Below are 25,662 nucleotides of genomic sequence, written 5' to 3'. Positions count from 1 at the left end.
AACTACGAGACTGCTCAGTCTCCCATTTTCAATGTCTATACATGACATTTGTTATGTGTTGCTCTCAGTTTCTCCCTTTGTCCTGAATTTCCATCACACATAGTATTTCAGTGAGCTTAATGTGTCCTTCTTTGTCATATGTATACTGTTCTTCCATGTTTGCATGCCTAAGCTGTGTGTTCCTAAAGATTCGTTCCATTCTAGCGCTTACTGTACCTGGACCTTGGATTCAAAGTGCTCAACTAAATTGGGGGGAAGCCTGGCGTGCCGCAGTCCGCGGGGTAGCAAGAGACAGAACACGACCGAGCGCCTGAACAACAACGAGTTGGTGGGAGGCCAGCAGTGAGTGCTGTGTTCACGTAAGCTCAAGAGAGCGGTGGAGTCTACTGGAAGAAGGTAAATTTAGTGACCCTCAATAAAACTACCGGAAATAGGAGCATCCGAAGCAGAGTCCTGAAAAGGCAAGCAAGGCGACCTGGGTCTTACACGCATCGTTTTATGGGTCCATCTATTTTGCTGTCTGCAACTGATGGTTCCCAATCTGCTAGGAATCGACCTCAGCGACCCGTCTCCATCCTGCTGATTCCAAGGATCCAGCGCGCGCGGCCATCAGTTGCAAGCCCGGCGCGCCGCCCCGCCCCCCGGCCGGAAGGAGCGGGGCGGGGCCTCCGGGCGGGGAAAGGGGCCTCGCGCCGGGGGAGGGGGGAGCGTGGGGCTGCCGGTTTGGGGGCCAAAAGCAAAAGGGCGGGCGCAGGGCTGCCTTCCGAGGCTCTCCTCGCTTGCGATTCGTCCACTTGGCTGAATTGGGAGTCGCGACCTCTGACACAGGTGGGTCCCGCCCCATGGAGCGGGGAAGGGGTGTTCTGGGTGGGTTCATGAGTGGCGTGGCCGAGGCACTGGCTTGCAGGCCCGGGGAGGTGAGACAGTGGCCGCCCCCACCCTGGCTGCTTGGGCCCTGGGGCGGTGGTACTTACCTTCACCCTGGCACAGGAGAAGGCCACTTGTTCCTTGCTGCAGGGCTTCCGTTACACGGTGGGTGGCACTTGCGCGACCCAGAGCCCGTAGATCAGCGCGTGGTCTGCAGGACCCAGTGCTTGGGAACAGCTTGCAGAGCTGCAGCAGACTCGCTTTGGGACTGCTGCCCAGAGGACATAGCCTCAAACTCGAGCAGACTTCCCCGCCCTGGGTCTGTCCTTCACTGTGTCCAGCTTTCAGCGAATCCCTCCCATCTCCATGCTTCGCCTGGCTGGGCAGTGCAGTGCAAGCTGGAATTCGGTTGTCTGCAGGACCTTGCAGCACCGACTCTTTCTTGCTAATGTTTTCTGCCCAGATGGTACCCTTTCTCGGCCCCTCGGGAGCAGGAAACCTAGCAAGAGGCAGGGTAGGGCATTGGGGAAGTTAGGCCAGGAGATCTCTCTCTGTTATGCAAACAATTCTGCAAAGCCCAAGGAGGCTTACTTACTTTACCACCTGCGGGGAAAACTGGAAACATTAATTCAATGCTTTGGTTTAATGTTAACTCCAAAGAATGCCCTTCTGAATGCTTTACCGTTAAAGAGTTTAACCAGATGATAAATCATTGTCCAAAACCTTATGGGTTGAATGAGCATTGTACACGGTCTGGCAAAGTCTAATCAGAAAGATTTGGGTGACTTAGCTGTGTAATCAAACACTGCAAGACAGACCTGAGCTCTCATATGAAGGAATGCTTTCATATGCCATTCCCATAGAGTTGTCTTTTAGGGTTGCCTCTTAGCTTGGTATTTTCAGGAAACACCGTATTAAAAATTCCACTTGATTTTGCATTAACTATAAGGGCAAAGGAGAAGGCAATGGCAACTCACGCCACTACTCTTGCCTGGAAAATCCCATGGACAGAAGAGCCTGGTAGGCTGCAGTCCATGGGGTTGCGAAGAGTTGGACACGACTGAGCGACTTCACTGTCATGCATTGGAGAAGGAAATGGCAACCCACTCCAGTGTTCTTGCCTGGAGAATCCCAGAGACGGCGGAGCCTGGTGGGCTGTCGTCTGTGGGGTCGCACAGAGTCGGACACGACTGAAGCGACAGCAGCAGCATAAGGGCAAAGAATTAGAAACCCTATGGAGGGACATGATGCTATCCCTCTAATTCCTTCTCATTAAGGAACTAGTGACAGTGATAATGGCAACCATATATTATGCAAAACACTGTAATCTTCACAACCACAAGAGGTAAATGTGTTTATCTGTCGTGATACTTAAAGATGTTATACTTTATCTCATAACCAGTATGATGAAGGGAATGTTCATAGGGTGGGTTGAGTCTGGGGGTGTCTTTTGCATGTCCCCCTATTTCTGAGAAGAATGGTGGACTGTGAGGGATCACTTTCTGGTTTTAGTATCTGTATGCGGAACCACAAACAGCTCTGTATCTCTGCTTGTCAACTTTGGAGACAGCAGTAAAATATCCAAACTGATCACTCACTCTCTGCAGTGTTTCTGGCAGCTGTGTTTTCTGCCTGCCAGGATGAGGTAGGGTGGGGCAGACGTAGGCCCTGGGTGAATACACCCCTTCTGATGGGAAGAGTCTCTTTCTGCTTGGAGCCAAAGTGAACATGGATCCACAAGCTGGGCACCATTGTGACCCTCTCTCTACAACACCACATGTCCCCTGTGCTCATATGGGCTATACATGCACCTGCCGTTGCCCACGTGTAAAGAATTTGCAGGACAATTTACAGGCTTTGGGCAAAATCTGGTCTCTGCCACACCTGCAGGGTTGAAACAAGGAGTGGCTGCTGGGTATGAAGGCGAGTGTCCTTTAGGATGGGGGACCTGATAATTTCCCAAGTGATCAACTGGGTGAGAGGGAACTTCTGCTAGACATCTGCTGAGCTGACCTTTTGGGGGAGCGTAGGACTGACTGACTGGCAGGACCCTGTGGAGGCTTTGGCCATATTTTTCCTCTGTTCATTCACATTGTCATTCTGAAGACAATCAATGAATACTTCCTCTGTGCCAGGACGCTGATCCACTCTGAGATGAGCAGCACAGGAGGACAGTAAGTTTGAGACAACAGGAATTCAACTTGAAGCACGCTAAGTCCAAGGCATCCTCACTCTTCCTCGTTCCTAATATCTGATCAGTGCAAAATCTTGCCACTTCTGCGTCCTGAACATTTTTTTTTGTAAACCCACTCACTTCTCTTTCCTCCTGTTACTCAGAATTTCAACCCAGCAACACTCTTTCCTTTTCTGTTAATTACAAAACTATATTAAAGGATCCAAGTCTTTGCTTGACCCTCAGTCCTCATGGGAAAATCTCCACTCCTACCATAACCACAATAGCAACATCAACAACATACAGCAGCTCAATGAGGCGTGTATGACCCCTAATGAATAATCAAACACACGAACTTTCTGTTTTTCTCTCCTTCCCAAAGTGTTTTTAAAATTTTGTATTGAGATATAATTTACACACCATAAATTTAACTCTTTTTACATGTACTTTCAAGGATTTTTAGTAAATTTATCAAGTGGTGCAACCATCACTGCATCCAACGTCAGCTATTTCTGTCACCTCAATAGCATCGCTCTCTTGCCCATGTGCATTTAGTCCCCATTACCATCCCAACCCCCTTAACAACCACCAACCCACATGGTTTTACATGTTTACATTCACATGCACCACCAGCACCATATAAAAGTTCTAATTTCTCTACATCCTCACCAATATTTTGTCATTTTTCCTTTTAGAAGATGTATAGCTGCCCTTGTGGATGTAAAGTATTATCTCATTTTAGATTTGATGTACATTTCCTTAATGTAAAAATATTGAACATCCTTTCATCTGTCTTGTCCATTTGTAAATGTTCTTTGAAGAAATGCCTATCTAATATTTTGCCCATTTTTTCAGTTAGGTTATTTCCTTTCCTATTATCGAGATGTCAGATTTTAAAAATATATTTAGGATACAAGTGCTTTATCAGGTATATCATTTGAATTTTTTTTTTCCTATCTGTGACTTGTCTTTTCATTGTTTAAATATTTTTAGTTTTTTTCATTTTTTAATGATGCCTTTTGAAAAGCAAAGGTTTTGAATTCTGGTTAAGCTCAAGTTATCATTTTTCTTTTGCAAATTGTGCTTTTTTGTGTTGTGTCTAAGAACTCTTTGCTTAATCCAAGGTCATGAAGATTTCCTCCTATATGTTCTTCTGAAAGTTTTATAGTTTAATCTTACATTTATTTCTAATCCATTTTGACTTCTTTTGTGTGTGTGGTGTGAGGTAGGCGGTCTAAAGCCACCTATTTTTTAAGCTGAAATATATCCTACAATACCATATTACTTCCAGGTATGCAATATAGTGATTCGATATTTCTATACATTATGAAATTATCACCCTGATAAGTCCAGTTACCACCTATCACCATACAAAGATATTATAATGTTATTGGCTATATTCCCTATGTATACATTATGCCCACACAGCTAATTTATTTTGTATCCAGAAGTTTGTACCTCTTACGATCCCTTATCTGTTTCTTTCATCCCCCATTACTTCCCTCTTCTCTGGCAACGGCCAGTTTGTTTTTTGTATCTATGAGCCTGTTTCTGTTTTATTTATTCATTTGTATTGTTTTTTACATCTGACACATACCTGAAATCATATGGTATTTCTTTCTCTCTTTGACTTATCTCATTCAGCACACTACTCTCTAGGCCCATCAGTGTTATTGAAGATGGCAAGATTTCATCCTTCTTTATGGCTGAGTAATATGCCATCATATGTACATATCACATCTTCTTTGTCCATTCCTCCATCAATGAACACTTAGGTTGTTTCCATCTTTTGGATTTTGTAAGCAGTGCTGAATTTGGGGGCGTTTGGAGAGAGGACCTTCAGTGTCCACTCTTGAGGTCACTGGCCCCTGGGAAAGTCTTGCTGGACACCATGCAGGTGCAGAGTAGGACTCCCGTGCCTTACCCCACTGGGCCCCTGGGTAGACGTGCCAGGCCCTTGGGTACCCATTCGCCTTGTGATGTGCGGGCCCTGGCGGGCGGTGGTCATCTCTGTGAGTGGACAGGGCAGCGTTCTGGGCTGGTGATGGATGGATACATCAGTCCTGCTCAGGGGGGCATGGTGAGTCCCCGGGACCCAAGAGCACCATTTTATGCCATGTGCTGCGGCAGCTGCTGGCAATTGTGATTCAGACTTGAACCCGAGGGACACAGTCGGTTCCCCCATCATACCAGCTGCATCTTAGGAACCACCACTGTGGAGGTGCCAGCCGCCTTACTGGGCAGCTCGGAGAGGCCACCTTGCCTCCATGCCTCCATGGCAGGAGGTTCCATGCGACAGCGCTGCTCCAGATCCTTGCACACACATGTGCAAGCACAACCAGCCCCAGAAGAAAGCCCGTGCCACCCCAGTCCAGTTCTCCAGGCCGGGCTGTGTTCTCATGCAAATGTGCCAGAGGCCCAAGCTCTGAGCCCTGTCACCTCCTTGCAGCCCCAGCACAGGCAGGAGAGAATAGTGCCCCTTACCCATCCAAGTGGGTGAGCTGGCTGTGAGTAATCCAGGAGGGCTTCTGGTGTGGGTGCTGGCAGCAGGGGGGGAGTGGGGAACCCTTTGAACCCAGTAGAGTGACCATCTCTGACCCCCCACTGGATGCCCAACACCTGGGAAGGCCTCAGTGTGCTGGGAAACCATGGAGCTTTCCCCCAAGGCCTGCTTGCTTTGGGAGACTTTGGTTCTCTTGACCTTCCTCTTGCATTCTCTAGAACATTCTGGCCCAGCTGAGCAAACAGGGGGTTCTGCATTTGGCCCTGGGCTCCCAGGGAAAAGTCATTCCAGTTCCTTTTGCCCTGACCACACACCCACCCGTCTGATCCCTCCAACCTGTAGTCACAGGTCTATTGTCTTTGGGGTTTGATGGTGGGTTTCTTTTTGGACTGTGCAGCTGGTGGGATCTCAGTTGCCTGTGCCTGTGCACTCAATTGCTAAGTCGTGTCCATCTCTTTGTGACCCCATGGACTGCAGCCCGCCAAGCTCCTCTGTCCATGGGATTGTCCAGGCAAGAATCCTGGAGTGGGTGGCCATTTCCCTCTCCAGGAGATCTTCCCCACCCAGAGATCAAACCCTATCTTGCATCTCCTACATTGGCAGGCAGATTCTTTACCACCTCACCACCTGGGAAATCTACCTTAGTTCTCCCTGACCACAGATCAGACCCCTGCCTCCTGCAGTGAGAGTGCAGAGTCTTAAGCAGTGACCACCAGGTGAGATCTCAGGATTTGTGTTTTCTAGAGGGGACGTGGTGATATATTTTAGGGGGCAGGTCTTTGCCCACTTAGGGGTCATGGCTGGCAGGCATGTGATCCTCAAGGATGGTGGGGAAGGAATGGGCTTGGTTACAGACTCAGCAGATGCTGAAAAGGTGGGAAGGGAAGGCTGTGGGTGGCACCCAGGGTTATCCAGGGAGCTATAAGCAGCATCAGTGTCTGGGGGTCCTGTTCCCCCAAGGCCCAGGGGTCCTCCCTTTGCAGAAGCGTGGGGCCCAGCTGCTAAGGTGGGCAGCCGACCTGTTGAGCGCATGGTTGAACTGACACTCGCTGAGACTTCCTCTTCTGAGCCTGGACTCGGGAACAGCTGGCTATGATCATACTCTATTGCTCAGGAAGGGACATGTGTTTCTCCTGATGGAGGAGGGCCCATTGTAACAGAGGAGCAGTTGAGGCTGGGGGCATGCTTGGGGAGCTTTCACTCCTTCCCCAGACCTTTTGCAGAGAATGAGAGGGTGCTAGGGTCCTCCCCCACCTGACTCCTAAGCTGTCACCCATCAGGTAGGCCCTTCAGGCTTTAGAGCTGTGTTGTAACATGCTTGAGAGTGGGGTGGGGGTGGGGCGGGGAAGGACCCAACAACTCCCCTTCCTGTCCCCACAGTTTGGAATGTGAAGTTTTGCACTTAGCTGTGCCACCTGTTGGTTTAATAAAAGTGGCTCAGAACCACTCCCTTTGTCACCGAGCCCACCTGGCCCTGGGACAGATACCTGCATCAGGTTATTGGTGTTCAGAATCTCCCAAGGCTGTTCCCTGGAGAACTTTGGGGTTGGCCAGCGCATCATCTAGTCCCTACAGATTTAAGGTGTTACTATATCCATGCCAGGCCTCCCTGGTGGGTCGCTGGTGGTCCCCAGCTGCCTGACACCCCCAAGAATTGTGGATGTATTGGCTCATTCCCACAGTCAGCACAGGTGGTGCTAGTGGTAAAGAATCTGCCTCCAGTGCAGGCTATGTGAGAGATGTGGGTTCGATCTCTCAGCCGGGAAGATGCCCCTGGAGGAGGGCATGGCATCCCGCTACAGTATTCTTGCCTGGAGAATCCCATGGACAGAGGAGCCTGATGGGCTACAGTCCATGGGGTTACACAGAGTCAGACAGGACTGAAGCAACTTAGCATGGAGTGTGAGCATCCCTACGGCAGTGGCAGGATGTATGAGAACCAGAGAAGACAGAAGGGAGGATTTTAGGAAGCATAGCTCTAGCTTATGAATTAAATTCACGTGGAAATGTTTTCTGAGGGTCACAACTAATGATCAGAATCATTAAAAAAAATTAACGCTGCGTTGAAACACACAGGTGCATATATGTTTTCAAGTTATTGTTTTTGGTTTTTAAGGTACATGCCAGGAGTGTTATTGCTGGATCATATGGTATCTCTGGTTTTAATTTTTTAAGCAACCCCCGTACTGTTTTCCATAGTGACTGTACTGATTTATATTCCCATCAACAGTGCTGGAGGGTTCCCTTTTCTCTACATCCTTGCCAATACTTGTTACTTGTTGGGTTTTTGATAATAGCCATTATGACAGATAGGCAGTGGTATCTCATTGTGGTTTTGATTTGCATTTACCCTCTTCCACAGAAGTTAGACCTACATCATGACACAACAACCCTCCTGGACTTCTCAGACTCTGTCTCTATTTTCTGTCAAATGTTTCCCCAGATAAACCACTTGCATAATCTGTGCCTGTCATGGCACCTCCTTTTCAAAGGACCTGGCCTAATGCAGTTGTCAACGTTATACATTGGGATATTTCTCATAGAATATACATTTCTGGCTCCTCTCAAATATGGCAACATTAATACTCTCTGGCAATAATTAGCTAGACCTGAGTAGTGGCTAGTATTTTTGGACAGATCAAGCATTCTTCGATTCACCCCTCTCACCACAGTCCCCTATTGTCTCTTATGCTTCACCTATTTCTGTTTCTTGCCTAGACCCTGTGGGCATTTAATTTTGAGACCTCGATGTAAAGGAGCATCCTCTTAACTCATGCAGTCCAATATATTCTTGCACTAGTTAAACCCAGACAAAGATATGTATGACAGATACAATCTCAGCTTAGAGCTTTTACTTTGACCTCCTTTAAACCAGAAAAATATCATCATGAACAATTCCCTTTTTGTTCAAATGTCATTTTTCTCAATCAAGTCTACCCTGATCACCATGTTTAAAAGTCCTACTTCCTTCAGCACACCCCTTTATCCTGCTGCATCGCCCTGACTGCCTTCTTATATTTATTGATTATATTTATCTTTGTCCTTCCACTAGAAGATAAGCTCCATGAAAGCAGGTATTTTTGTTTGTTTTGTTCCCTGATAAATCCCAAGTGCCTAAAATAGTTTCTGGCACAAAGTTGACCCCCAATAAGTATGTGTTAAATGAATTGAGCAGGAATAATGAGAGGGAGAAATACAGTAGGCAGAGGAAACCACATATGTGAAGGCACTGAGGCATGGGGCAAGATAGATGGGACCAAGAGATGCGTCAATAGTTTTGTCTGCCCTCAAGGAGCTCTCAGCGAATGGAAGAGAGAAGTAATTAAATGGGTAATTATTGGATATGTTGTAAGCTCATAAGGGTATGCACAAAGCGCTGTGAGAACACTGAGTAGGCAGCTCCTAACTCTTCCTAGGGGGGTTAGGAAGATTTTACAAAGGTGACATTTGAGCTAGGTCGCAGGCAGGAGAGTGATATGCTGAAATTGTTTTAAGAAAATTAATCTGGCAGTAGTATGGAAGGTGGATTGGAATATGGATAGAATGGAGGCAAGGAAACCATCTAGTCTATGGCAGTAGTCCAGGTATGAGCTGATGAAAGCATCTATAGGAATGGAAAGAGAAGAACAAATCTGAGAGACATTTGAAAGGAAAAATTGACAGAGGCTAAATGGACTCGGCTTTAAGCCTTTTAAGAGGGAATGCTTCTTCCTTAGCAATAACCATGCAAAGGTTCAGATTGACCTATTATGTAATCGCTTACTCTGACTAGAATTTCTAGCAATTGCTATTCTCCAAAAGTTTCTCTTAGGATGATTGATACTTGATGGACCTTAATTTACATTAAGATGGAGTTAGACTCTAAAGATTGGGAAGCTCTCAAAAATATCATTTGACCATGGAACAGCAAATTATCCTATTAAAGGAGAAATGAGGGAAGCCATGGGTTGCAGGGGAAGTTTTACAATGACCTCATAGGTGCTGTTTTTCTTTTTAAAGAATGATGTATAAACAGCGAAAAGAAGGATGAATATAGCAGATGGCACGTGCCTAAAGGATTAGTATTTGGAAGGATTAAGGCCCCAAATTACCTCGGGCTTGTATAAACACGTATTTGCAAAGGCAGAACAATGTTAACTATGTTCTCAGAAGGAAGAAGTACATGTGTCCTGGGTTGGATAAGTTATAACTTGATATTTTTTAACAATTCCCAATGATCAAAAGAATTAATAAGAATAAGGGAAGATGCTTTAACACTTAATTTATATAAGTATACTACCACTTCTAACAAAGAAGAAGGAAGTTTTCAATCTACTAATCAATGAGTTAAATATGTCCTTGGTTAGCTTCTAGAACAGATTTTCAACTAAACGAATACCTGGAAAATTGCAAAGTTATCAACAAAGACATCCCACACAGATCTAATTTTATTAGAGGTGTTTATGAAAATATGACAGCTATAACATGTACATTGAATGAATGCAGTTTCAGCAAGATTTTGACAAGTCTTTTATGATACCCTTGGGAACAAGAATTATGAATCCATATTGGTAGGTTATATAATTAATATAATTATATATTAATAACCATACTCAAAGAGTGCTAATTGCAGACCATAAGCAATGGAAGAGTTTGAGATGGCCTATTGCAAACCCTACCTTTGGCTTGATTTCATCAACACTTTCATTACTTAAGTTAAGATTTATAGCAGACACCTTACCAGATTTAAAGATGCTATGAACCTCAAAGAAAATTAATTCAATCCAATGTCCACAAATGTTTATGAAATTCTCCTAAGTACTAGGAACCATGCTAGATATTAGGGTACAAACATAAATGACCCATAGGTTTCCTGTTGAGATGTATCCAGGTCTTACTGGTAGGAAAGCATAAAAACATATAATTTCTTTTTTTTTAATTTTTGCAATCATCATTTAATTTTAGAGCATCTACATTGCCTGCAAAAAGAAACTGCACACATATTAGCTGTCATTCCCCAATTCCTCCCTACCCACTGCTCCAGCTGGAGACAAGCACTAATCTACCTTTTATCTCTTTGAATTTGCCTTTTCTGGACATTTCATATAAATGGGATCATATAGCATATGGCCTTTTGTGTCTGACTTCTTTTTGTTTATATCGGAGTATAGCCAATTAACAATGTCATAATAGAAAGGCATACAATTTCAACAAAATGTATTGAGTTGGAAGACAGAGGCATAAACAGACTGTTATGAGAGAACTAAAGAAAGCTGCTAGTTCATTCTGAGAATCTAGGGAAGAATTCTTAGATGAAATGATATCTCCACTGATTCTTAAAAGATGAATAGAAGAGAGTAGGAAGGGCTTCACTTTAGAGGAACAAATAGCATGAACAAGAGTTTCTCAAAATTTATAGTGAGTCTGGGAAACTATGAACAAATAAGTACAAGGAAGTAAATAATAGGAAGTCAGGCTGAGAGGTGGCTTAGGATCAGGTAATTGGAGGCATTACCTAATATGATAACTAAATTGGACTTTTCCCTGAAGACCTTGTGCTTAGTTGCTCAGTCATGTCCAACTCTTTGTGACTCCCGTGGACTGCAGCCTGCCAGGCTCCTCTGTCCATGGGATTTTCTAGGCAAGAATACTGGTGTGGGTTGCCATGCCCTCCTCCAGGGGTGAAGACTCTAACCTATTTCAGAAACCTCCCTCAGTCATCAGCAAATTATCTTATATCTCTAGCTATGGACTTGGTATATGTGATTGGTTTCATCCCCCATCAGCATGAAATTCAGTTCCTTTATCAACTTTTACCACATAGTAACATGTACACATCCACTCAAAGCAAGCATTTTTGCAAGGAGTTATTGAGAAGGTTCACATCAAGCTCCATATAGCTTCTCTGGCATGACCTTCGTTTTTTCCCACAAGATGAATGAATTCCTTTTAAGATCATATGCAAATTGTGTTATTTTTTAATATTTATGAAAGCATCACACTCAGCTTGTCGTCAACTCCGAGAAAAGTATAGTTTATCCCTAATAACAATAATGATGAGGATGATTAGAATGATAGTAGCTGACATATATAGGTCTTACTATGTATACAGTTCTAAGTACACTAAACCCATGAGATAAGTATTATTGTTATACTCATTTTACAGAACAGGAAACAGAGTCACTGAAAGTTTAAGAAACTCCCACAATTACACATAATCAGTGGAAAAGAAAGTTTCAAGGCATCAAGATGAGGATGATCAATAGTGTCACAGTGATGAGTCCCAGAAGGACAAGATCTAAAAGGCAACCCTTATATGTGGTTGGAAGATTAGAATTAGTGATTTTCTAAAGAACCACTTCAGTTAGATAGTGGGATGGAAGCAAGATTACAGTGCATAATACGAGTGGCTGGTAAGAAAATAGAAGTAATGGTTATCGACCACTTATGGTTAGCTTTTCAGAATTTCTCCTTTAATGCTCTGTGGTTGAGATAAGAAAATCAATTATTTTACATAGTTACATATGTAGTGTTATTCCTATTAGCCTTATAAACCTTGTTTTATATTGTTACTAACACTCTCGTTGTTGAATTTTCTAGGATGTGGTATCATAGGTTGTCCCACCTACAAAGCAGGCTCCAGGACCTGCTGAGGGGACGGGTCACACATTGGGCCCTTCAACAGTCCAACTTCAAAAGCTTATTTCCACTAGCCATCCATTGGCACCATACAGCCTCCAAGTCTCTGAATTGTGTTTGGCAGCAACATGAAGATCATTTTGGTAAGACGTGTAGAGACAGATACTTTATTTTTAATTGTGATAAAAAAGTAACATAAAATATATCATCTTAACCATTTTAAGTGTAAACTTCAGTAAGTGTAAAGTATATTTACATCGTCGTGCAGTGACATACTCTTCATGTGGACTGAAAATACTTTCTGTGGAGTTGTGACAACTTCTAACCATGTATTTCCAGGATTCTTTTACAGGTTGTGAGAAAAACAGAAATAATATGGGGTAATAGTAAAATCTCATCCCAGCTAGGGGAAGGGAGCTCTGCCATGGTCCACCCCACTTTGTCTCCCCAGGTCATCTAAGGAAAAAGGAAAGAAAAAATCAAAGCCTCAGTATACAGGGGAGGGAGCTTCCCTGGTGGCTCAGTGGTAAAGAATCCGCCTGACAATGCAGGAGACATGGGTTCAATCCCTGGGTCGAGAAGATGCCTTGAAGGAGGAAATGGCAAACCACTATAGGATTCTTGCCTGAGAAATCCCATGGACAGAGGAGCCTGGCAGGTGTCGCAGAGAGGTGGACATGATTGAACAACTGATCTTGAGTGTACTATACAGGGGAGAAAATTTCAAAGACATAGACTGGAAATTCTACAGCCAGGGAAGGTGTTAGGTGGCAGAGGGGCCAAAAGCTTTACTCCTGTGTTTTAGTTTCCTTGCACTGCTATGGTAAATTTACCATGAACTAGTCAGCAGAGAACAGCAGAAAAATTTATTCTTTCACAATTCTAGAGGTAGAAAATCTGAAATGAAGTTGTTGGCAGGGCCATGTCCTCTCTGAAGGCTCTAGGAGATAATTCTTTCTTCCCTCTCCTTGGTGTCCTTTGGCTTTCGGCAACATCACTCCACTGTTTGCCTCCATCATTACATAACCTTCTTTACTGGGTCTCTTCTGTGTGTTCCAATTTCTCTCTCCTTATAAGGGCACCTTCGGTGGATTGAGGGCCCACCCAAATCCAGTATGACCTCATCCTGTCTTGATTATCTTCAAAGATGCTATTTTCAAATGAGGTCTCATTCACAGGTATTAGAGGTGAGAACTTCAACATATCTTTTGGGGGAATACAGTTCAACTCACAATACTCTGGAAAGGGCCAAAAACAACTGTGAGGACCATACTCCCAAGACACAGACCCACAATGCACTCCAAAGACTTAGACTTAATCCCAAGATCAGAGAATTCCCTTTCCTCCCCCGACTCCAGCAAGCTGATAAGTCTTCATTAAAATAGCAGTGGATGACAGCTACAAACACTGTCTTGGACATGAAGCACCAAGAAAAGGGGCAAGGCCAAGAGGGGAGGTAAAAACAAGATCACTAAAGGGATTTAAAGCCTCTGGTACCCATAGACAGAGCAAACATCAGACACAGTGCAACTCTTGGCCAGATTGATATAAATAGTCACCATAAAGTCCTATTTACTTCAGTATCTACTGCTCTATACAGTATGTCTGGCTGTCAACAACAAGCACAAAATTACAAAACATACATGCTAAAAGGCAAGAAATAACACAAGTTGAAGAGAAAAGGCACCATCAGAACTAGACTCACATGTGACATATGTATTGAAATTTTTCAGTCAGGAAATTTAAAATAACTGTGGTTAATATTTTAAGGATTCTAAATGGAAGAGGTAGACAAAGTGGAAGACCAGATGGATACTGTCAGCAGAGTGATAGAAAAATACAAGAAAGAATCAAAAGGAAATCAAAAGCATAGTAACAGGAATGAAGAATGACTTTGTGGGGCTTATCAGACACACCCATGAATAAAATCAGTGAATGTAAAAATAGGTCATTAGAAATTACCTAAACTGAAATGCACAGAGAAAATGAGAGTAGAAACAAACAAACAAAACATAACAGAGTATTCAGAAAATGTGGAATGATATCAGAAGTTATATAATATACATGAATGGAATACTGAAAGAAGAAAGAAAGAACTAAGCGGAAGAAATATTTGACGAAATAATTTCTGAAAGCTTTCCAAAATGCATGACGATGCATGACACCAAACCACATATCCAAGAAGCTTAGAGAAGCTTAGGATATGTTTTAAAAGCCCATGCACACACAAACACAACCCCACACTTAGGCAAAAGAGCAAAAACAGAGAGCAAATCTTGAAGGCAGTCAGAGGAGAGAAAAACACTTTACCTACAGAGAAAGACAGATGAGAATTATATAAAGTTCTCATGAGAAGCTATACAAGCAGGAACACAATGGAATGACAATTTTAAGACATTAAAGGGAGGAAAAAAACTACCACCTATGATTCTATATCCAGCAATCCTTCAAAAGTGATAGAGAAATAGACTTTCTCATCTAACTTCTCAAAATATTGTAAAAGAATTTCTTCTGGCAAAAGAAAAATGATATAGGTAACAAACTTGGATCTACATAAAAATAAAGAGTGTTAGGAATGAAAATAAAAAACAAACTTTTCTCTTTCTGAATTACATGAAATTTTAACTATTTAAATGGTAATAGCAATGTGTTTGGAGAAGGCAATGGCACCCCACTCCAGTACTCTTGCCTGGAATACCCCATGGGTGGAGGAGCCTGGTAGGCTGCAGTCCATGGGGTCGCTAAGAGTTGGACACGACTGAATGACTTCACTTTCACTCTTCACTTTCATGCATTGGAGAAAGAAATGGCAACCCACTCCAGTGTGCTTGCCTGGAGAATCCCAGGGACGGGGGAGCCTGATGGGCTGCCATCTATGGGGTCGCACAGAGTTGGACACGACTGAAGCCACTTAGCAGTAGCAGTAGCAGCAATGTGTTTGGTGTTCATAGCACATATAAAAGTGAAATAAGTGAAAATAATATGACAGGATAGGAGGGAGAAATTAGGAATATTCTATTTATAATACCAAGTTCTAACTAGGATGATGAGGAATCAGAACTCTTTTTCATAGCTAGTGGTACGCAAAATACTCTACAACTTTGAGTGACACTTTAGATTTATCTAAAAGTGGGCTTAGATTATTTAAAATGTACATTCTAAACATTTGGAAGAATAATTTTAAAATGTTTTTTAAAATAGTGTGAATAATAAGTCAATGGAATCATAAATAGACAATGAAAATCAGAAAGAAGAAAAAAGAAAGGAAGGAATAAATACAACTATAGAAAGCAGCAAGAAGGCAGATTTAAAGTCAACTACATTGGTAATCTCTTCAAATATAAATTGTCAAAATACAAAAATTGTCAAAATGAATCAAAAAATATTCACCTATATGTTGTCTACAAGAAACACGCTTTAAATGTAAAGACTCAGGATAAAAGTTAAGGGATGAGGTAGGGACAGAGGATATATGGATCTCTCTGAACTTTTGTCTCAGTTTTGCTGTGAACCTAAAACTACTCTAAAAAATTATAGTCTACTTAAATATTTTTCTTTAACTTAAGTTGTTGTTGTTCAGTTGCTCAATCATGTCTGACTCTTTGCAACCCCATGAACTATAGCACACCAGGTTTCCCCTGTCCTTTACCATCACCATATCCTGGAGCTTGCTCCAACTCCCGTCCACTGAGTCGAGTCAATGATGCCATCCAACCATCTTGTCCTCTGTCATTGTCTTCTCCTCCTGCCTTCAATCTTTCCCAGCATCAGGGTCTTAACCAGTGAGTCAGCTCTTCCCATCAGGTGGCCAAAGTATTAGAGCTTCAGCTTCAGTATCAGTCCATCCAGTGAATATTCAGGGTTGACTTCCTTTAGGATTGACTGGTTTGATCTCCTTGCAGTCCAAGGGACGCTCAAGAGTCTTCTCCAACACCACAGTTCATCCAACACCACAGTTCAAAAGCATCATTTCTTCGGTGCTCAGCTTTCTTCATAGTCCAACTCTCACATCCATACATGGCTACTGGAAAAACCATAGCTTTGACTAGGCAGACCTTGTCAGCAAAGTAATATCTCTGCTTTTTAATATGCTGTCTAGGTTGGTCAGAGCTTTTCTTCTAAGGAGAAAGTGTCTTTTAATTTCATGGCTGCAGTGACCATCCACAGTGATTTTGGAACCCAAGACAAGAAAGTCTTTCACTGTTTCCATTGTTTACCCATCTATTTGCCATGAAGTGATGGGACTGGATGACATGATCTTTGTTTTTTTGAATGTTGAGTTTTAAGCCAGCTTTTTCACTCCTCTTTCACTTTCAGCAAGAGGCTTTTTAGTTCCTCTTTGTTTTCTGCCATAAGGGTGGTGTCATCTACATATCTGAGATTATTGATATTTTCCCCTGAAATCTTGATTCCAGCTTGTGCTTCATCCAGCTTGGCCTTTTGCATGATGTAATCTGCATATAAGTTAAATATGCAAGGTGACAATATGTAGCCTTGGTGTACTCCTTTCCCAATTTGGAACCAGTCCGTTGTTCCATTTCCTGTTCTAACTGTTGCTTCTTGACCTGCATACAGATTTCGCAGGAAGCAGTTAAGGTGGCCTGGTATTCCCATCTCTTTCAGAATTTTCCACAGTGTGTTGTGATCCACACAATCAAAGGCTAGAGCCAGACATCCTGGAGTCCAAAATCAAGTGGGCCTTAGGAAGCATCATTACGAACAAATTAGTTGAGGTAATAGAACTCCCACTGAGCTATTTCAGATCCTAAAAGACAATTCTGTCAAAGTACTGCACTCAATATGCCAGCAAATTTGGAAAACTCAGCAGTGGCCGCAGGATTGGAAAAGGTCAGTTTTCATTCCAATCCCAAAGAAGGGCAATGCCAAAGAATGTTCAAACTACTTCACAATTGCATTCATCTCACACATTAGCAAAGTAAAGCTCAACATTGTCAAAGCAAGGCTTCAACAGTACATGAACCGAGAATATTCAGATGTTCAAGCTAGATTTAGAAAAGACAGGGGAACCAGAGATCAAATTGCCAACATTTACTGGATCATAGAAAAGCAAGAGAGTTCCAGAAGAACATCTACTTCTGCTTTATTGACTATACTAAAGCCTTTGTGTGGAAAACAACAAACTGTGGAAAATTCTGAAAGAGAGATAAAAGTAGAAATAAATCCACAATTGCATTTGCAGGTTTTAATACATCTCTCAGTAACTGATGGGCTTCCCAGGTGGCTCAGACAGTAAAGAATCTGCCTGCAGTGCAGTTCGATCCCTGGGTTGGAAAGATCATCTGGAGAAGGGGATGGCAGCCCACTACAGTATTCTTGCCTAGAGAATTCCATGGACAGAGGAGCCTAGTGAGCTACAGTCCCTCAAGTCACAAAGATCAGACACAACTGAGCAACTAACACGCATACATACACACAGTAACTGATATATTAACTAAGTACCATGAACCAACTTCATCCAGTTGGCATTTATACAACAATCCATCCAACAACAGTAAAGTTCACATTGTACTGAAGTGTAGATGAAGCATTCATAAAGGTAGATGACATGTTGAGCCAAAAGCTCAAAATTTAAAGGACTCTAAAAAACATATAGAGACCATAATGGAAAAAAAAAACAACCAACAAACTAGAAATCAATAACAGAAAGTTAGAAAAGTCACAAATATTTGGAACTTAAATTATACACTACCTTTAAATGTATAAGAAGTCTCAGTTCAGTTCAGTTCAGTTCAGTCGCTCAGCCGTGTCCGACTCTTTGCGAACCCATGAATCGCAGCACGCCAGGCCTCCCTGTCCATCACCATCTCCCGGAGTTCACTCAGATTCACGTCCATCGAGGCAGTGATGCCATCCAGCCATCTCATCCTCTGTTGTCCCCTTCTACTCCTGCCCCCAATCCCTCCCAGCATCAGAGTCTTTTCCAATCAGTCAACTCTTCGCATGAGGTGGCCAAAGTACTGGAGTTTCGGCTTTAGCATCATTTCTTCCAAAGAAATCCCAGGGCTGATCTCCTTCAGAATGGACTGGTTGGATCACCTTGCAGTCCAAGGCACTCTCAAGAGTCTTCTCCAACACCACACTTCAAAAGCATCAATTCTTTGGCGCTCAGCCTTCTTCACAGTCCAACTCCTACATCCATACATGACCACTGGAAAACCCATAGCCTTGACTAGACGGACCTCAGTCGACAAAGTAATGTCTCTGCTTTTGAATATACTATCTAGGTTGGTCATAACTTTTCTTCCAAGGAGTAAGCGTCTTTTAATTTCATGGCTGCAATCACCATCTGCAGTGATTTTGGAGCCCAAAAATATAAAGTCAGACACTTTTTCCACTGTTTCCCCATCTTTCCCATGAAGTGATGGGACCGGATGCCATGATCTTCGTTTTCTAAATGTTGAGCTTTAAGCCAACTTTTTCACTCTCCTCTTTCACTTTCATCAAGAGGCTTTTTAGTTCCTCTTCACTTTCTGCCATAAGGGTAGTGTCATCTGCATATCTGAGGTTATTGATATTTCTCCCGGCAATCTTGATTCCAGCTTGTGTTTCTTCCAGTCCAGTGTTTCTCATGATGTACTCTGCATATAAGTTAATAAGCAGGGTGACAATATACAGCCTTGACGTACTCCTTTTCCTATTTGGAACCAATCTGTTGTTCCATGTCCAATTCTAACTGCTGCTTCCTCACTTGCATACAGATTTCTCAAGAGGCAGGTCAGGTGGTCTCGTATTCCCATCTCTTTCAGAATTTTCCACAGTTTATTGTGATCCACACAGTCAAAGGCTTTGGCATAGTCAATAAAGCAGAAATAGATGTTTTTCTGGAACTCTCTTGCTTTTTCCATGATCCAGCGGATGTTGGCAATTTGATCTCTGGTTCCTCTGCCTTTGCTAAAACCAGCTTGAAAACATCAGGAAGTTCACGGTTCATGTATTGCTGAAGCCTGGCTTGGAGAATTTTGAGCATTACTTTACTAGCGTGTGAGATGAGTGCAGTTGTGCGGTAGTTTGAGCATTCTTTGGCATTGCCTTTCTTTGTGATTGGAATGAAAACTGACCTGTTCCAGTCCTGTGGCCACTGCTGAGTTTTCCAAATTTGCTGACATATTGAGTGCAGCACTTTCACAGCATTGTCTTTCAGGATTTGAAATAGCTCAACTGTAATTCCATCACCTCCACTAGCTTTGTTCATAATGATGCTTTCCAAGGCCCACTTGACTTCACATTCCAAGATGTCTGGCTCTAGGTGAGTGATCACACCATCGTGATCATCTGGGTCGTGAAGCTCTTTTTTGTACAGTTCTTCTGTGTATTCTTGCCACCTCTTCTTAATATCTTCTGCTTCTGTTAGATCCAGACCATTTCTGTCCTTTATCAAGCCAGTCTTTGCATGAGATGTTCCCTTGGTATCTCTAATTTTCTTGAAGAGATCTCTAGTCTTTCCTATTCTGTTCTTTTCATCTATTTCATTGCATTGATCACTGAAGAAGGCTTTCTTATCTCTTCTTGCTATTCTCTGGAACTCTGCATTCAGATGCTTATATCTTTCCTTTTCGCCTCTCTTCTTTTTCACAGCTATTTGTAAGGCCTCCCCAGACAGCCATTTTTCTTTTTTGCATTTGTTTTCCATGGGGATGGTCTTGATCCCTGTCTCCTGTACAATGTCACGAACCTCATTCCATAGTTCACCAGGCACTCTATCTATCAGATCTAGGCCCTTAAATCTATTTCTCACTTCCACTGTATAATCATAAGGGATTTGATTTAGGTCATACCTGAATGGTATAGCAGTTTTCCCTGCTTTCTTCAATTTAAGTCTGAATTTGGCAATAAGGAGTTCATGATCTGAGCCACAGTCAGCTCCTGGTCTTGATTTTGTTGACTCTATAGAGCTTCTCCATCTTTGGCTGCAAAGAATATAATCAATCTGATTTTGGTGTTGATCATCTGTGATGTCCATGTGTAGTCTTCTCTTGTGTTGTTGGAAGAGGGTGTTTGCTATGACCAGTGCATTTTCTTGGCAAAACTCTATTAGTTTTTGCCCTGCTTCATTCTGCATTCCAAGGCCAAATTTGCCTGTACTCCAGGTGTTTCGTGACTTCCTACTCTTGCATTTGAGTCCCCTATAATAAAAAGGACATCTTTTTTGGGTGTTAGTTCTAAAAGGTCTTGTAGGTCTTCATAAAACCGTTCAGCTTCGGCTTCTTCAGCATTACTGGTTGGGGCATAGACTTGGATAACTGTGATATTGAATGGTTTGCCTTGGAAACGAACAGAGATCATTCTGTCATTTTTGAGATTGCATCCAATTACTGCATTTCGGACTCTTTTGTTGACCATGATGGCTACTCCATTTCTTCTGAGGGATTCCTGCCCCCAGTAGTAGATATAATGGTCATCTGAGTTAAATTCACCCATTCCAATCCATTTTAGTTCACTGATTTCTAGAATGTCAACGTTCTCTCTTGCCATCTCTTGTTTGACCACTTCCAATTTGCCTTGATTCATGGACCTGACATTCCAGGTTCCTATGCAATATTGCTTTTTACGGCATCGGACCTTGCTTCTATCACCAGTCACATCCACAGCTGGGTATTGTTTTTGCTTTAGCCTCATCTCTTCATTCTTTCTGGAGTTACTTCTCTACTGATCTCCAGTAGTGTATTGGACACCTACAGACCTGGGGAGTTCCTCTTTCAGTATCCTGTCATTTTGCCTTTTCATACTGTTCATGGGGTTCTCAAGGCAAGAATACTGAAGTGGTTTGCCATTCCCTTCTCCAGTGGACCACATTCTGTCAGACTTGTCCACCATGACCCACCCATCTTGGGTTGCCCCGCGGGCATGGTTTGGTTTCATTGAGTTAGACAAGGCTGTGGTCCTAGTGTGATAAGATTGACTAGTTTTCTGTGAGTATGGTTTCAGTGTGTCTGCCCTCTGATGCCCTCTTGCAACACCTACCACCTTACTTGGGTTTCTGTTACCTTGGGCATGGGGTATCTCTTCACGACTGCTCCAGCAAAGCACAGCCGCTGCTCCTTACCTTGGACGAGGGGTATCTCCTTACCACCGCCCTTCCTGATCTTCAACGTGGGATAGCTCCTCTAGGCCCCTCAGTCTAAATGAAAATGAATATACAACTTATCAAAATCTGTGGTAAGCTACTAAAGCAGTAGTTGGAGGGAGATGTATGGCAATAAATACACAGAATCTGTGCAAAAAAGCTACAAAACACTGATTAAAACTGAAAGAACATAAATAACTGAAAACACATTCCATAACCATAGATTAGAAGACTCAATATTGTTAAGATGTGAATTCTCAGTATGTTCTACAGGTTCAATGCAATCCCACTCAAAATCCCAGCAGACATTTTTTATACATATTGACAAACTGATTCTAAAATGTATGTGGAAAGACAAAGATATCAGACTAGCCAGTGCACTTCTGGAAAAAAATAAGTAAAAATACTTAAATTTCCATAATAAGGTTGACCCTTAAACAATGCAGGGGTTAGGGGTACCAACATTTTGAGCAGTCAGAAATCTGATTGTAATTTAGAGTTGGTCCTCTTTATGTATTCAGTTTGTTCATATATGTGGTTATGCATCCACAAATCAAACCAACTGCAAATCATGTAGTACTGTAGTATTTACTATTGAAAAATTTTGTATGTAAGTGGACCCAAATCATTCAAAGCCACGTTTTTCAAGGATCTCTTTGCAGTCCAAGGGACTCTCAAGAGTCTTCTCTAGCAGCACAGTTCAAAAGCAGCAATTCTTCGGTGCTCAGCTTTCTTTATGGTCCAACTCTCACACCCGTACATGACTACTAGAGAAACCATAGCTTTGACTAGACGGACCTTTGTTGGCAAAGTAATGTCTCTGCTTTTTAATAAGCTGTCTAGGTTTGACATAGGTTTTCTTCCAAGGAGTAAGTATCTTTTAATTTTATGGCTACAGTCACAAAATTCAAAGCATTCTCTGTTAAAAAGACTGTTAAGAGAATGAAAAGAAAAGCCACACAGACTTGGAAGAAATATTTGCAAACAACATACCTGAGAAAAAATTTTGAAAAGACCTCTTAAAAGTTTAAAACAATCCAGTTTTTAAAAGGGTATAAAGGGCTGAACAGACACCTCACCACAAGAGAAAAGCATGGCAAATAGATATATGAAACATGCTCAACATTGTTTCAAATTAGTAAATGCAAAATAAACCCACAATGAGATGCCACAAAACACCTGTTAGAATTACTACAATCCAAGAAAACTGGCGATGCTAAATGCTGACAAGCATGCAGAGCAATAGGAACTCCTGTTCATAGTTGGTGATAATGCAAAAATGGTACAGCCATTCTAGAATAAAGTTTGGTAGTTTCTTATAAACGTGGACTTGCCAACAGTTGCATTTCTAGGTATTTACCCAACTGATTTGTAAACGTATGGCCACAGCAAAAACCCGCATGTAAATAACCACTTTATTCATAATTGTCAAAAGTGGGAAGCTATCAAAATACCCTTCAACAGGTCAATTAGTAAACTATAGTACATCCATGCAATGGAATAAAAAGGAATGACATAAAATCTATTAAAGGCAAAACTATAGGGACAGAAAACAAATCAGTTAAAGATAAGTATAGAGGGATTGCTAGAATGAATCAGTGTATTGCATTATATTTGGAGACATCAGTAAACTCATGTTTAGCCTCATATAGAGAGATGTGAAGATACAGAAATACTTCCATTTGGCCCTTGAACAATGCAAGAGCTATGTGTGCCAATCCTCTGTGTAGTTAAAAATGTACATATAACTTGTACATTGCCCTCTGTATATGTGGTTCCCCTCTATCCACATTTCTGCATTCTCGAACTGAACCAACCACAGATTGTATAATAAGTAGTATGTACAACCAGTCCATTCTAAAGGAGATCAACCCTGAGATTTCTTTGAAAGGAATGATGCTAAAGCTGAAACTCCAGTACTTTGGCCACCTCATGTGAAGAGTTGACTCATTGGTAAAGACTCTGATGCTGGGAGGTATTGGGGGCAGGAGGAGAAGGGGACAACAGAGGATGAGATGGCTGGATGGCATCACTGACTCGATGGACGTGAGTCTGAGTGAACTCTGGGAGTTGGTGATGGACAGGGAGGCCTGGCGTGCTGCGATTCATGGGGTCGCAAAGAGTCGGACACGACTGAGCAGCTGAACTGAACTATTGAGAAAAATTCTGTGTATCAGTGGACCTGTGTAGTTCAACTCTGTGTTGTTAAAGGGTCAAGTGTATATGTTTTTACACATAGATTAGTATATTTTCTAGCTCAACCCATTAAGAGGTCCTGGGAATAAGGACACCCCAGTAGCAATGAGCACACCCAGATCTTGGTTTCTAATACCATTCTCTAGCGAAAGGAACCAACCCTTTGGAGATTGGATGATTCTAGGGCTGGGCCAGAGAAGATTCAAGATGAGTCTGGAGCATCTTGTAGTTTCAGAAAGTAAGAAAGCTCAAAAAAAAAAAAATGATGAGGCAATGTTCAAGGGACACAGGAGCTAACTGAAAGAACTTCTAATGGCCAAACCTGGAACAGCTTGAGCAAGAAAATAAATCATATAATATTGGATTATAACACAAAATGTAAATATCCATGAATCCATGCTGATATAAATAAATGGTTGAATAATTGGGAGAGTAGATAGAAATCTCCCATACAAAAGAATTTCAAATAACTTATATAGATATTCCTCCTCCCCCAGCAATGGAGGTGGATCTTAACTCCTCTGTCCTGGAAGGCAGGCTGTACTTAGTGATTTGCTGCTAAAGAATAGAGTGTAGAAGGAGCAGGGGAGAGTAACTCTTAAGAAGAAAAACCTAGCAAACACTACCTCTGATAGCATATACCAGTGATAAAAGTTCGGTAAGAAGGGCCCCTCACTTCTGTGGCTATCTCCCCCAAAACTTAAAACCCCTATTTAAACACAATAAAAGTATCAGATAAACCCAAATTGTGGGGTACTCTAACAAAATGCCTGACTAGTACCTCTCAAAACTCTCAAGATCATCACAACCAAGGAAAGTTACAGTCACCGTCCAGAGTAGCCTAAAGAGACATGACTAAATGTAACCTGGGCCCTGAATGGGACCCTGTGACAGAAAAATGAAATTAGGGGAAAACTAATGAGATTCAAAAATTAGGAAAGCAGTACATCAAAGCTGCATATTGTCAACCCTGCTTATTTAACTTATATGCAGAGTGCATCATGCAAAATGCTGGGCTGGATGAAGCACAAGTTGGAATCAAGATTGCAGGGAGAAATATCAATAACCTCAGATACACAGATGATAACACTCTAATGGTAGAAAGGGAAGAGGATCTAAAGAGCCTCTTTATGAAAGAGGAGAGTGAAATAGCTGGCTTAAAACTCAACATTCAAAAAATGAAGATCATAGCATCCAGTCCCATCATTCATGGCAAATAGAAGGGGACAAAATGGAAACAATGACAGACTGTATTTTCTTGGACTCCAAAATCACTGTGGACATTGACTGCAGCCATGAAATTAAAAGATGCTTGCTCCTTGGGAAAAAAAGCTATGACAAAGCTTCACAGCAAATTAAAAAGCAGAGACACCACTTTGCCAACAAAGGTCCATCTAGTCAAAGCTATGATTTTTCCAGTAATCATGTATGGATGTGAGAGTTGGACTATAAAGAAAGCTGAGCATGGAAGAGTTGATGCTGTCGAACTATGCTGCTAGAGAAGACTCTTGGACAGCAAGGAGATCCAACCAGTCAATCCTAAAGAAAATCAACCCTGAATATTCATTGAAAGGACTGATGCTGAAGCTGAAGCTTCACTATTTTGATCACCTGATGCAAAGAGTGGACTCATTGGAAAAGACCCTGATGTTGGGAAAGATTGAGGCCAGGAGTAGAAGGGGACAACAGAGCATGAGATGGCTGGATGGCATCACTGACTCAATGGACATGAATTTGAGCAAACTCCAGGAGACAGTGAAGGACAAGGAATCCTGGCATGCTGCAGTGCATGTGGTTGCAAAGGGTCAGATTTGACTGAATGACTGAACAACAACAAATGATTCAAATAAATTTGGGGGTTTAATGAATAATATATCAATATTCATTCACTGTCAAAAATTTATTACACTATTGTATGATAATACTAATAGGGGGAACTAGGCAAGTGTTATATGTGAATTCTTTGTATTTGCACCTTTTCTATAGACCTAATACCATTATAAAGTTAAAAACAAGCTTATTAAGAGAGAGGGAATTGGAGAAGGAGTGGAAACCTGAAAACCAGGGGAGTATTATTTTAAGATGGAAGATATTACAACACTTCACTGATGAGAATGATCCAGTACGAGGAGGAAATTTGATTCATAAATGAGAGTGTTGGCCTTAAGTGCGCAGATATTTAAACCATACTAACAAGAAGGAAGGCAGAATATATGTGTA

At 42.1% G+C, this 25,662-nt stretch overlaps 1 protein-coding gene across 10 annotated transcripts in view; it reads left to right on the top strand.

Moving 5' to 3' along the window:
• Window positions 1-271: 271 nt before the first annotated feature.
• TMLHE (trimethyllysine hydroxylase, epsilon) overlaps window positions 272-25,662 on the top strand; it is a 71,868-nt gene continuing 46,477 nt past the window's right edge. For 2 of the 10 annotated variants that reach the window (XM_060408396.1, XM_060408394.1), the window contains exons 1-3: window positions 678-832; window positions 6,151-6,259; window positions 12,123-12,304. In XM_060408396.1, the coding sequence (XP_060264379.1) occupies window positions 12,124-12,304 (181 nt within the window). In that variant the 5' untranslated portion in view covers window positions 678-832; window positions 6,151-6,259; window position 12,123. Of the gene's footprint in view, window positions 397-677; window positions 833-875; window positions 918-6,146; window positions 6,260-12,122; window positions 12,305-25,662 lie in introns of those variants that run through there. The other 8 variants (XM_060408397.1, XM_060408395.1, XM_060408398.1 and 5 more) reach the window with 4 other exon arrangements.

This window comes from Ovis aries, chromosome X (genome assembly GCF_016772045.2).
Source record: "Ovis aries strain OAR_USU_Benz2616 breed Rambouillet chromosome X, ARS-UI_Ramb_v3.0, whole genome shotgun sequence".
Classification (NCBI taxonomy): domain Eukaryota; kingdom Metazoa; phylum Chordata; class Mammalia; order Artiodactyla; family Bovidae; genus Ovis; species Ovis aries.
The sequence above is the reverse complement of the archived record's forward strand: the minus strand, read 5'-3'. Positions and strand labels throughout refer to the sequence as shown.